At 42.6% G+C, this 14,489-nt stretch overlaps 1 protein-coding gene across 3 annotated transcripts in view; it reads left to right on the top strand.

Annotated features, from left to right (window-relative positions):
* The window catches only part of KCNN2 (potassium calcium-activated channel subfamily N member 2), a 142,114-nt gene extending 128,001 nt beyond the window's left edge, over positions 1-14,113 (top strand). For 2 of the 3 annotated variants that reach the window (XM_083151642.1, XM_083151644.1), the window contains 2 exons: positions 6,167-6,236; positions 13,244-14,113. In XM_083151642.1, the coding sequence (XP_083007768.1) occupies positions 6,167-6,236; positions 13,244-13,531 (358 nt within the window). In that variant the 3' untranslated portion in view covers positions 13,532-14,113. Of the gene's footprint in view, positions 1-3,449; positions 6,237-13,243 lie in introns of those variants that run through there. The other variant, XM_083151643.1, reaches the window with a different exon arrangement.
* Positions 14,114-14,489: the final 376 nt, after the last annotated feature.

Below are 14,489 nucleotides of genomic sequence, written 5' to 3'. Positions count from 1 at the left end.
CTCACAGGGCTGCAACTTTTTGCATCCCAGCGATCAGTTAGCCCCTTCCCCGCCAGAGTGAATTCTCGCCCATATGCACGGCTGCAAATGGCTTTGCAGCCCATTTTAAGAGGGGGAAATCCATTCTTAATCACTTACCATCAAATGGATTTCCCCCTCCACCCCCCGTGTGCAGCACCGCATAAGTCTAGCCTTAATCAGCGCTGCAATGGCCCTGGGGAGACCAGGGCCACTCATAAATTAAAATATGGCCCTAATTAACAGGTATACATAATGAAACTATGTTCAGTGATCCCTAAGCCTTAGTATTAATTAAGATGTGGCATCTGTTTGGGGGCAGGGAAGCATTGGCGACTGCTATCGTTTCATAAAACAGGGGAGTTTCACCCCCATGTTCTGGGCATGTCATGGAAGCATCTTCACTGGCCATTACAGTGTGAAAACACCAGATACCATGAGTAACCTGAGGATTACTCAGATGGGCAATGTTCACATAGTGGATTTTGTATGTTGTATTGTTGTATTTTGGTATGTTGTTTTTTTTACACAGCAGTGGATCAGAGAGGCCGACGGGAAACATCTATTTACACAAGATGCTCCTCCGGGATTAGCATATAATTGCACAGCTGCTGCATTCAAAGTTTGTACGGCTGTGTAATCATGTACTGTACATCTCTGAATCGGCCAATATATACTGCAGTGCATACGGTCTAGCATCTTAGACTTTGCTTGCTGAGAGTTGCGATGCTTATGTTTCTCTGAATAGATACTGAGTCAAATTATCTCTGTTTCATTACAATACACCATTTGGGCCTGATTCTGCTTGGACCAGTCCACAGTGTATTCGTTCCGGGGACTGATGGAGCAGCTCTGTGCATGCATATGGCCGAGTTTACGCATGTGCAGGGCCGCTGTGCAAAATAGCACAGTTGCCGTGGCGTTTGGTTGGGTAGGGGAGTGAGCGGGGCGGGCATTTGCCGGAGCAGGGGTACGCCCAGTGTTTCATGGGCATCCCCATGAAAACGCTGGGTGTTTCCCCCTGGGAACGCAGGCGGGCCAATGCCTGCTGGGGACGGGTGACTGACATCACATGATGTCAGCACCTGCCCCCTCTTCAGTGGACTGCGACGGAAAAAAAGGCGGTTTAGACAGACTTTTATTTCTGAAGGGGAGAGAAATCATTTGATGGACGTTCGGGTGGGCGGTGTTAAACCGCTTAGAGATCGGTACTGAATCAAGCCCTTTATTCTCTATAGAATATAATCTGAGATACGTACTACAGAAGTTACACAATTTACTAATAATGTAAAAAATATCTTTCCAAAGAGAGAGAAAGGCACACTTTTCTTTGAATATATATATATATATATATATATATATATGTGTGTGTGTACTAGTAAGCAAGCAAAAAACAGCAGAACGATTGATAATTGATTTACAATTGTTTATTAACAGTTTCTTATATAGTGCAGAACATTTCGTTGTCCTTTACAAATGCGCTTTACCTGCAATAATATACTGTATTTTGCCTTTTTGGGGAAAAAAAATGTCGATTTTTTTTTTTTATCCAAAGTCCATATATTTCCATATCCTAATATACTTCCTCTGTTTGGTTGTTTTTATTGCTGTAATAATTGAAAATAAGACTTTGCTTTCAATGCAATATTCAAGCTTATTTACAGTTTGTGTTTCCCTGGCAGATTGTATAAAAAATGCACTGTAATTTATACAATCAGACTGTGCTTTCCTGTGCTTACATGGCTAATACAGCCTAGCGCAATAGAGGGTACTTATTTCCTAGCACGGCGCCAGTCTCATGTATACCTGTGAAGTTATGCGCGTCCCCTCGCGGGGCTTGCTGCGCTCGCCACACTTCGGGCTCGGTGGCTCGCTGCGCTCGCCACACTTTATAAAATCAACTCCACGCCGACGTGGATAGTGGGGGTATGAAAAGGTCGGAGGACGCGTACCGCTGCGCTCACAATGCTTCGGGTTGGCGTCAATAGTGGGGTGGCGTTAACATTGGGGGGGCATTTAAAACATATGGGGGGTTTTCTATTAAAATGGGGGGTTTTGGGGGTTTTTACATTGAAATCAATGTAAAATCGGGTCTCAGGGACCATTTTACATTGATTCCAATGTAAAAATTGGGTCGATCGCATCGCATGCGATTTGGTTGGCATGCGATGCGATCAACGCTATTTTTCTGACCCGATCAATACAATCAAAATCGCGGGCGCCGTGCTAGGTAATAAGTACCCAATAGAGTTCCTACTAATACCACTTCCATACATTGGGGGGAATTCAATTGCATGCATCAATTTACTGTAGGCTAACTTACTGTATGCTAATTGATCCCTGACGGCTATCAAGTTAGCCGGAAAGCCAGCATGACACCCAACTTATCAGGAACTTTTTCCGCAAATGACTAAGGCCCAGTTTTTGCAACTGCTGCTACAAAAACACTTAGGTCCCATAAATGATCCTAGATCTTATGAGTTTTTGTTAAATACAGGCTATTTAAAATAAAATAAAAAGCTACAAGTGAATTGATTGAAAAGCAGCACATCAGGCAAAATATTGTATTAAAAGACCATTTTTTCCTACCAGAACATTTTTGGGACTAATTAAATTCCCCCCATAGTCTTTATATCCAGGTTTTTACTGAGGCTAATGGATTAACCCAGGTCTGAGCTATGTTTGGACAGACCCGGCCCAGCTGTCCCATGTCTTCGACCCTGCCCTATACCAGGCTCATTCCTGGGTCTTCTGCCATCTGAAAGGCAATACCCAAGTCTTTCCCAAAACAAGTAGATTGGTAGGGCACTAGTGCATTGAGATGACCTCATATACGTGTTGACTGTGAGACAGACGAACTGGAAGACCTGGTTCCGGTGTGAATGGCGACAACCCAGGAATAACCCGGGGTAGTCACCCATGTGTTAAAGTGGATAAATACTGAAACCCTGGCTTCTGAGTTGGGGGTTGGAGCAGGATGAATGTTGGGGTTTACAGTATGTGTGAAAGGACTATGTATTATCTACCAATGATCTGTTAATACCTAGTGTTTATTATCTTATTTTTGTATTTGGTGTGCATTGGTTGACCAACTTTGTTATTCACCGCTGCTTTACCTGCATTTTCTAGGTTCTAGAGTCACATATATGTATTAGAAATAAGTTTCTTTATGTTAAATAATCTTTGGAGTATTGCTCTGCAGAATAATATTTTAGAATCTTAAAAATATTGTTTAAAAAGAATATGAGTAGAATATGCTGGGATCCTCAAGAGTTAATTCACAATTCAATGTAAAATTAGGTCCATAAAGCAGTCTCCAACACTGTCCTTCCTATATTTCCCATAACATGTATATCTTTTCCCAGTGTATTTTAAACAGGTTTTCCTTTGTTTTGTCCTTTTTTTTTTGTTTTCCAACAAAATGAAACCAGAGCTCGGAAGTAAGTTACACTGTATCAGCTGTTGTTTCAGATCTCTGAAGACTTTACAACTGCATGAAGTGGTTATTTCTCTTTACATCATTAACTTTAATGCTTGAAGGATACTAGCTCCTTGAGATGGGCTGTTGTCCTATCAATCACTTATGAGTTACTGATATGATTGCTGTCATGGAAACTAAACCTGAAAGTCATGATTGTAATTTGTGATAAGTGAAATTTAGACATTAAATGGGAATTCCACATTTTCTTAAATCCATATTCCTTTATTGATAATTATGTTAAATAATAAATCATGGAATATGCATCTAAGAAATACCCATTCTGTAAGTGATTGGTTTCCTTTTTAAATACAGGCTATTCAAAAAACTCCACTCCCTGTCCTGGGTTGCCTGGGAGAGGAACCAATATAAATGTTGCTTAGGACCCGTTCATTCTGGTCCGAATTCAGACCCGTGTCCGATAGTGGGGGGTTTGTGCATGTACATACGAGTTTATACACATGTGCAAACCCCAGAAGCGAACGGCTTCGGCAGGCGTGGGCGGACATGGGGCTTGAGCAGGGGAACGCACAGCGTTTTATGGGCGTCGCCATGGAAACGCTGGGCATTCCCCTAAGAATGCAGGTGGGCCATTGCCTGCTCGGGGCCGGTGGCTGAGGTCACATGGCATCAACACCCGTCCCCTTCTCGGTGATCTCCGATGGTAATAAAAGTCAGTTCTGACTGACTTTTATTACTGAGGGGGAGAGAAATCAATTGATGGTCAGCGACCATCAAATGATTTCTGTCCACTTCGAGCACATGCGAGGGCATTCGGGTGGCATGGGCGGCCGGGGGGGGGGGGGGGGCATCGGTTGGCTTTTGGAGGGGTGGTCCTGACCTGTTTGCTAGGCTGCAAGTATTCGCAGTGAGGCAAATGGGTCTGAATCAGGCCCTTAGTACAGCAGCTGCATTTCTAAGGTCCTTTCTTACCAGACCCCAATTCCACACTGGTGTAGAACACAGACACAGACATGGGAGTGGCAGTGAGGCGAATGGGTCTGAATCAGGCCCTTAGTACAGCAGCTGCATTTCTAAGGTCCTTTCTTACCAGAACCCAATTCCACACTGGTGTAGCACACAGACACAGACATGGGAGTGGGTGTGTCAATGGCTGTAATTAGCATACTTGCCAAGCTGTTTAGCATCCTAGCCAGCTTGATTAGCATGTTAAGTTGCCTGAAGTCTGAGTCACAGAACCCCTCTTAGAAGTGGGGAGGGAGGAGTCTCCTATGCTTTTTTGAATAGCTTGTAATTAGCTATCGAGAACGTGTCACCTAGTTGATAAATCTTCTTGAAATATACATATTCTAAGAATAAATTACTTTTAAATGCCAAAGTGGATGATTGATTGCAGGTCCTTTTATTTTGACCATTGCAGCTAAATTGTAATAATAGTTGGTTCTAGTAACTATAGAAGGCCTGTCATATACAGAGGCAGGTTATTCATCAGAATAAGGCACCAGACCATTAATTACATTTGGGGCTGTGAATTGAGGTTTGCCCAGAGAAGTACACATTTTCTGTTCCTGCTCTGTGAGACTTGCTCTACAAATGCCTTTATTTTTTTGTATGGCACATACTATGCCTACAAGGGTGGCTGAGGTTAAGTGGATCAGAAGTTCCGATGTGGAAGAGACACAATTAGTGAAACAATGGAGTTGAACTTAAGAGCTTAGAGAATTACAGTAAGAAACCATTAAATATTACAATCATTTTGCATCCATTACTTCCTTCAACGCCTCTCTAATTGCCTTCCCTTGATAGCAACTATCAGATGTATCGTATGAGCCTAAATAAAATAATTGAGATGGGATATGTAATAGATTGTAAATACAGTTAATAGGGTAGGCAGCCAAGAATCACATGCCTAAAGTTGGATATACATCTACAGATTCATTGTCCGATCTGGCTGGTTGGAACAAAAACCTGATAAAGGATGAGAGCAAATGACAGTTGCCCATTTGCTTTGAAATGCTGGAAAACTGCCAAAAACTGTCATTCAGATAGTACCAGGATTTTGTTCCAACCAGACAGATCTGACAATCAATCTGTAGATGTATGGCCAGCTTTACTGTAGTGTTGGCCCAATACAGAGCAGCACTACCCAGTGGCACATAACCTTCCTTGTAGCCATTTTTTACAAAATAGAAAGAAAATAGTTTTAGCTGCTGGTCAAGTAAATGATCTCTTTTTTTGTTTGCAGTGGAGATTGTCACTTATCACTCTATCTTCATCAGGAATCAAAACACCTATTAACCCAATCCATTTCAGATTAAAAAAGGAGCTAATTCTGTATCAACACAGGCAGGCACTGGAAGGAGTATACTCCTGCATTGTAAGATTAATTAGCTCAAACCTTTTTCCTGTGCCTGGCTGTCTTGATACTATGCTGCTTCTATCTACCATAAAATAAAGTAGATTTTTATTTGACTCCGTAATCAGCTAGAACCATGACGAAGTTGAGGACATCACATTTTCTTGCTCTGGCTTTGCTGTGCTAAGAAGCATGCTCTTCATTTTACAGATACATAACAAAACTGACCAATCAAACTCCGAAAGGCATTACTCATGTAATATGATCTGCTCTTGCAAGAGGTGTGCATGCAAATCTGAGCCCCCCCCATAAGCTACAATATGGACAGAGACTAATAATAAATGTCTTTTCAGGTTACGGAGTGTCAAAATGGAACAGCGGAAGCTAAATGATCAAGCGAACACCTTGGTGGATTTGGCAAAGGTTCGTACAAAGATAGAATAGAACTCAGTATAAAACTTAAAACATCTACAGTATATAATAATTCTGTGATGTCAGAGACACCTATTCATTTCTTTGATAAATGGTCAGGTTTCACTGTGACGCATCAGTGTTGGTGGGAGCCAGGGCTCTGTCATGCTGAGCATGGTATGTCGGTAGGGTGGCCAATCCCGGGCCATTTTTTCAATCCTGGAATTTATGAAATGTCAATCCCAGGATTCCCGGCATCCGAGGATTGGCCTCCTGATGGGGAGAGGGGAGTCAGAGTGTGCTCAGCACTGCCCAGCAGTAAGGGATGAAATGCACATGTGCATTTCAATCCAAAAATGCCCGGGATCTCGTTGATCCCGATCCTGGGATTGGCATCCCTATATGTAGGTATGTGCTATAGAGGTGAGGAGCAGCATTAGCCTTCTATATTTATATAAATACTGTAGATGATGTATATTTGTAGTGGGCAGGCTAAAATGCTTCTGCACCGTATCCACCGGTACTGGCACCTGTAACTCACCAGTCCCCGCACAGCTCCTAACCTGTCCGAGTGTACAAGAGAACGGCAGCCACCAGCAGCTGGCCGGACAGGTCTGGGCATGGCGAGTACCGGGCGTGGGAGGGGTAAGCACAAATCTTCCCCTACTGGCATTGAGTATATTTAAAGTAGCTGAGCCACTTATCTGCCTCCTAGTCACCACAGCACTGACCTCTCCTCCTCCCAGTTACCGAACTACTCACCCCACACAGGATCTCATCCCTTCCTGCCAGAATGATTCACATTCTCCCTCATCAGTAAATGACCACACGTGTCCTAGGTGCCTCTGCTCTAAACACTGATTGTCTGGGGGGGGGGGTTCCTGCATCCTTATCATGGTTAATGCTGGTGCTTGTTGCTGAGTCCCAGTATGGCAAGTAATCTAGGGTTGCAGAATAGGGGCATATTCAATGCTTTGACGGTGAGCAGTGCTGATTGCTCGCTGGGTCAGTATTCAACTGACCCCCCCCCCCCCCCCTGCACCCGCCTTTTCCACCTTGCTGTGTTTTTATAGTGTGCGGCCGCTAAAAAATTGTGGTTCGCTGCTAAATGCCGCAACCCTCACTGGGAACATTGACTAGGGTGAGCGGCCCTAATAAACGGTGAGGATGGCTAGTTTTCTACAACCCTCCCCGAAAACAAGCCATCCTCGCCATAAAACCCCCCTCGCCGGCCGCATTGAATACACCCCATAGTATAAGGGGGTTGGGGTGCAGAGTATGCGGTCTATGGCACGAGCAGTATATGGAGGTTGGTTCAATGTACATAAGGGGCACTATATGGGGGTTTCAGTGTTCATAGGGGAGTGCACGTGTCCTGAATGGAGTCCATCAGACTCTCATACTGGGCAAGTGCGTAACGAGTCCTGCGATGATTGACATGCTGTGGCATTTAGAGAGTTCTGCATTGTCAACACCCAGCTTACGTAGGCTACCAGGTTCATGCAAACATAGCGAATCTTGACTGATGGTCATCATGGTAATCAGAGGCTGAATCCTCAGATGCAGCACTCGGATCCTTGCAAATGCAGGATGCATTTTCTTTCCTACAGACCGCTCCTGCTTCGTTTGCATTTTAATTAGTCCGCTTCCTTGCTGCTATTCAGTTTCTTACAAATATGAGTCAGGCCCCATGTGCCGTATGGGTAAGTATGCAGATTCAGGGTTAGGAAGAAACTATTAGTTAATACAGTAGTTCTCTTGTAAGTGCTGGCTGAAAATCTTACTCCGCACTGAGAAACTACTGTAGAATCAAACAGTATAGACTTTAAATATCACTGAACTATATATGCATATTTTACAATTGTATATGTTGAACTCTTATGTGCAGTTTATTTTAAATGTATAAACTGAACTAACCAACTTATGAGAGATTCTCAGCTGTGCCGCTGTACAAAGCGCCTGATTGCCATTGTGGAGTGACTTATCTATGTACAGATGATTACATTCCAAATCAGTACAGGAAGTTTCAGTTGCTAAACTATTTATTATAATTAGAATGGCTAGATATACCCATTTTTTATTAGAAAATATGCTCTGCTAATGGCCACCCTTTATTGTGCATATAGGGGCTAATTGAGCATTGATCGCTAAATAGGAACGACTGCACACGTGTACCGTAAACATCACGCATGTGCAAAGGGAAATAGTAACAGAAAATGAATAAGGATCATGAACGTAATCCTCTCAGTTTGACTGACAGGAAGCCAACGTTTGGGGGGGGTAGTAACCTGACATTTCCTGTCATACCACGATCTGAGGAAGCCAATGATACCGCAGAGGAGGTGGGGTGTGGCCAACCACATCATTTTGGCCACACACCCTTTTTGAACAATCCTTTTAAACATAAATATGCAGATTCAGGTGTGGGTGGGGGGGAGGGGGGAGAGTAATCGGTGAGATTCCCCTACAGGCAAAAGAGACCCCCATGCATCAACAGCAGCCCAACACAAAGCAGCTTGTGCTTGGCTGAAGAAATAGAGTTTGCATCTGCTGGCTGGATTACAAGTAAGAAGAGACCAGACCTGGGCACCACTGTGTTGGAGTGTCATAGTAGAAAACACCACTACGGAATCAAGGTGGCACTTCCAAGTTACCTGCTGTTGAGTCTTCAAAAATCTTTATCTAGCCTTGCAGCTTGTCAGCACAAAACAATATAATACTATGGCAAACAGAACTATAAAGATTAGAATTGGCTCTCCCACACACAGACAGTGGAAGCGTCACCTTGTTCTTTGCAGTCAGCATTATGGTTGCCATAGGAATATCAGCACAACAGAACTAGAGGCTTTTTTCCAACAAAGTGAAGCAATAAACAGCTTAGAATAAGGGGATTTTATAATATGCAGAAAAAGGGCTGATGGTTTCCTAACTCCCAGCAAATGTCACACATTTTTGGGGAAAGTTGCACTGCTATTTTCCATGCTCTGCACTCTACAACTTAACCTCACACGTGTGTTGGAGGTATATTTTCACACAGTTGTCATTTAACGATATTGGATTTTAAAAAGAAATGATTTAAAGACTCTGAAGCTTGTTACATAACTGACAGTAGGGACCTTTGCTGAACAATTAACAATGACTGTAGAAAAGATGCAAAAGGAAGAAAAAAACATAAAGGTAAAAAATGAGGGACACGCTGTGCAAAAATATAAATAATACCGGTACTTGTTTCCTATCTGGGCGCCCAGGTTTTCTACGTACGGCACCGTAATGAAATCGGATCGCATCGCATCGTACACATACACGATATTGAACGATGCGATGCGATCCGATTCGATTTCCCATAGGAAACAATGTGAAATGGCTCAATTTAGCCAAATTATCATAGGAACAATAGTAAATGGGCCAAAAACACCCCTGAATATTGAAATGTCCCCCCAAAAGTAGGTGACGCCACCCCGCTATCAACGTGAACCCGAAGCGTGGCGAGCGCAGCGAGCCCGCGAGGGGCGGCGGTACGCGTCCTCCGACCTTTTCATGCCCTACTATCCACTAGGGCGTGGAGTGAGAATAGAATAGTGTGGCAAGCGCAGCGAGCCACCGAGCCCGAAGCGTGGCGAGCGCAGCGAGCCCCGCGAGGGGACGCGGATACCTTCACAGTTATACGCGTCCCCTCGCGGGCTTCCCAGGTGTCCATGGCGACGCGGACACCTGGGAAGCCCGCGAAGGGACGCGTTTACCTGTGAATGTATCCGCGTCCCCTCGCGGGGCTCACTGCGCTCGCCACGCTTCGGGCTCGGTGGCTCGCTGCGCTCGCCACACTATTCTATTCTCAGTCCACGCCCTAGTGGATAGTAGGGCATGAAAAGGTCGGAGGACGCGTACCGCCGCCCCTCGCGGGCTCGCTGCGCTTGCCACGCTTCGGGTTCACGTTGATGGCGGGGTGGCGTCAACTACTTTTGGGGGGACATTTCAATGTTCAGGGGTGTTTTTGGCCCATTTACTATTGTTCCTATGATAATTTGGCTAAATTGAGCCATTTCACATTGTTTCCTATGGGAAATCGAATCGGATCGCATCGCATCGTTCAATATCGTGTATGTGTACGATGCGATGCGATCAGATTTCTCTACGGAGAATAGCATGGTGCGCAATTAACTTAGCGGGCGCCCAGAAAGGAAACAAGTACCATAATACCCTATCTATATTGGCGGATCATTGTTAGCCAGTCTTGTTAGATACCATAAGGTTGATGAGAAACACTTGAGAATTAATTGTTTGGTCTGGTTAGGAAGAATTGAATAGCTTTCCCAAAGATCCAAAAATGTGCCAACTCTAGATTCTTTGTTCAGGGAAGCCTCTATCCAGACCATTCGAAATAGATCAAATACTTTGAATAAGGAAAAGGGAGGAGTTTCTCAACAAGTCCAGAATTGAACAGTAGTTTTTCAGTAGCAGAGCTCAAGATTAATAATAGTTTACATCCACCACGGGATATACTCAGACTTTGGGTTGGCATACCAAAAATAGACCATTAAGGGGTAAACGGTAGATAATTAACTAGATTTTCCAGGGCATAACTGTAAACTCTAAGCCAAAAACCCTAACTTTCGTACATACCACAGACAATGGAACAGATCCATAAGATCTTCATGACTATCTATGGCAACAGTTAAAATTGTGGCAGGGCATGCTGGGATGTGTAGTTCCATAACAGCTGGAGGGACATGAGTGTGACACCACTGATCTAGGGAAATATCCAGTATGATGAGGCCACACTTATGGTATAAAGAGATTCCACAAAAACTTTTTTTTTATAGTTATCCTATTATTTCAAAACAAGCATACCTTAGCATACTGCAAATAGTTATCTAACTACAACTAGAAATGCTGAATTAGTCATGTTATTTATTATGTGAGTGAGCTGGGGGAAGGGGTACAGTGTCCTGCAGTGTTTACGACAGACTGTCCAGCACACGCTGATCAGAGTACAGAGGACCTTCTCCGGCTTGGGGGAACAGCTGTTGTCTGATCCACCGCCTATTATCACGTCTGCTCCAGCGCAAACAGTCCTGCACTCAGTGTATTACAAATATTATTGTTACATTTTTATTTAGGTGCTTTGATTAAAATATTACTTTATAGTGTCTTTCTTTTCTACATGAAGAGCCATCTAAATAGATGGATAGACAAAGAAACAGAAGTTGGTTTACTTGTTCTGCGTACATGTGTATCTATATGTAAAGTGGCACCTGATTGGCAGTTATATTTCTAGAAAGAATATACTAGTTTCAGATAAAGGTGAGGGAAGCATAAAATAATGTACTGTATTTAACAGTTAGCTGATTTTTTTTTTAGAATACAGCCTCATTTATTGATAATTTTAAAATTACATTCAGACCCACAACCAGTTTTTTGGTCATTTTTAAAAGGGGTTGGAGGGATGCATGTTTCAAGTATGTTTTGTAGTATGATAGGTAGAAGTTGATTGATACATCAAACTCTTATTCACAGACTATAAATGGAGATAGGAGCAGGATTGCAACAGTTGGAATCCTAACAGTCAGTAGATTGACGGTCTAATCCCGATGGACAGAATCCCGACAGATCCCACTGGTGCTGGGGTTAGGGTATCAAACTAGGGGAAGGGCTAGGATGCGGGGTTGATTAGGGTTAGGAGCATGGTTAAAATACTTATCGGTATCCTTCTGGATCCCAGTAACAAACTTCTGACTGTCGGGATTTCGTAGCCAGGAGTGCCAGAGTGTAATGTATTGTGATTAGTGTAATATGTGGCTGAGGAAATGTGTACACAGAAGGGGAGTTGGAGCTAACCTAGTGTGAAGTATATAATCTGTGTTATCTCTACAGTGTGAAGTAGCTATGTCCTATAGGTACTATAGGGAAAGATAAGGCGAAGAGTGCCAATTAAAGGATTTCCACAGTTATTTATATGTATTCATACAATTCTTGTTTTATATGAGCATTGTTTACATTACATGGTATTCCTGTGCAATGATTATAGTCTAACTAAACTAATAATAAATTGCCATATAATAAACAGGTCCATTTGCAATCTGTTGTATGTGTTCAACTGTCTTGTAATTAAAATAATGGGTACTTGTATTCTATCACGGCTCCCATCGCATGCCACTATGCGATGCGTTTTTTCCGGGGTTTTTTATGCATTTGTTTAAAAAATGACATGCCATGCGATGCCATGCGATGCGAAGCTATGCGATGGCATGCGATTTTGATCACAAATGCATTTAAATTAGTAGCAAACATGTTAAATGCACCCCAAATGTCTTTTTTCACACTGTACCACCCCCACTATCAACTCCAACCCAAAGCGTGGCGAGCACAGCGAGCCCAGGAGGGGCGGCGGTACGCGTCCTACGACCTTTTCATACCCCCACTATCCACGTCGGTGTGGAGTTGAGAATAGAAAGTGTGGCGAGCGCAGCGAGCCACCGAGCCTGGAGCGCAGCGAGCCACCGAGCCTGAAGCGTGGCGAGCGCAGCGAGCCACCGAGCCTGAAGCGTGGCGAGGGGACGTGGATACCTTCACCGTGTCCCCTCTCGAGATTCACAGCTATCCGTGTCCCCTCGCGGGGCTCGCTGCGATTGCCACGCTTTCTATTCTCAACTCCACGCCGACGTGGATAGTGGGGGTATGAAAAGGTCGTAGGACACGTACCGCTGCGCTCGCTACGCTTCGGGTTGGCATTCATAGTGGGGGTGGTACAGTAACAAATGCCCTTTGGGGTGCATTTAACATGATTTTAACCCATGTCAATGATTTCTGTGAAAAATGGCATTGCATCGCATGCGATGGCATGCAATTTTTTTCCTATACGATGCACATTGTGGGAGCCATGATACTACACAAGTACCAAATAATGATATTAATTTTAATATATTATGAAATATTATATATCCAGAAATCTCCAACAGCGACCGTATTCAATGAGAATGACACAAAATGATTTCTGCTAATTTCTTTTCTTTTCCATACAGACGCAAAGCATCATGTATGACTTGATATCCGATTTAAACGAAAGAGGTGAAGACTTTGAGAAGAGAATTGTTGTCTTAGAGACAAAGCTAGAGACATTAATTGGTAGCATCCAAGCTCTCCCAGGACTGATTAGTCAGACAATCAGCCAACAACAAAGAGATTTGGTTGATGCTCAGTTACAGAATTATGACAAATATGTTGCATACAGCGTGGAGCGATCGAGGTCTGTGTCAAGAAGGAGACGGTCTTCCTCAACAGCACCTCCGACTTCATCAGAAAGTAGCTAGAACGGAATACGTTAACCAAAAAGACTTTTTTTGCCATCATATGGTCAATATTTTAGCTTTTATTGTAAAGCCCTATGGTTCTAATCAGTGTTATCTGGGTTCTGATGTCAGAATCTTAGAAACCTGAACACAACGTTTTAGGCCAAATAGAGTGAAAACTCTTTTATTTCTTTCAGATGCACACTGAATGCACCTATCATTGCTATATAGATTGTTTATCCAGTTTCACTAACTTTTTATTCATGCACTTCAAACAAACTTTATTACTATATAGTATAATAAAATATTAATTTCTGAACATGATTGTATGGTCACTTCTGTTCATACAATGGGTTCTGCTTATATTAGGCAAGTTTATAAGAAGATAACTGAGTGATATATACCAATGTGATTTTTATAAAATTATTTAATTATGAATTTTAAAAAGTAGTTTGACAGAAAAAGGCCTAGTTATTTTTATAACCATACCAATAGGATATAACAATGAATACATAACAATACCTTTAGACTTTGCCTTAAGAAAAATAGATAGTTCTCAGTTGTAGATGTATCCAGGCTTGAATAAAGTTTCTGTTTTTCAAATGTTTTCCTTTTTTCTTTTTCTTTTTTAAATAAAGTTAATATATATTGCTGGTCATTTGCTTTTCCATCCCAGGTTCTCTTTTTGTGTGTCCCATGTTAATTCTAAATGCAATGTAATTTAAAAAAAAAAAAATGTAATAATCAATCTCACAGGTTGTTGTCCAACAATCACTTCACATGATATCTTAATGAGTGTCTCCTTCCTGTGAAGTGGTAAACAATCATAATGAAGCTAAAACAAACACTAATTTATCAGCAAAATGTTGCATTTCATGAAAGAGGTGGTTCTAAAATGGCAGCGATGACATAACTAGAGGTATTTGGACAAGATGGTGAAGAACAGTTGCACTGTCTTTAATAATGTGAAGGGTTCTTT

Source organism: Crinia signifera, chromosome 1, assembly GCF_055691185.1.
Source record: "Crinia signifera chromosome 1, ASM5569118v1, whole genome shotgun sequence".
Classification (NCBI taxonomy): domain Eukaryota; kingdom Metazoa; phylum Chordata; class Amphibia; order Anura; family Myobatrachidae; genus Crinia; species Crinia signifera.
The sequence above is the reverse complement of the archived record's forward strand: the minus strand, read 5'-3'. Positions and strand labels throughout refer to the sequence as shown.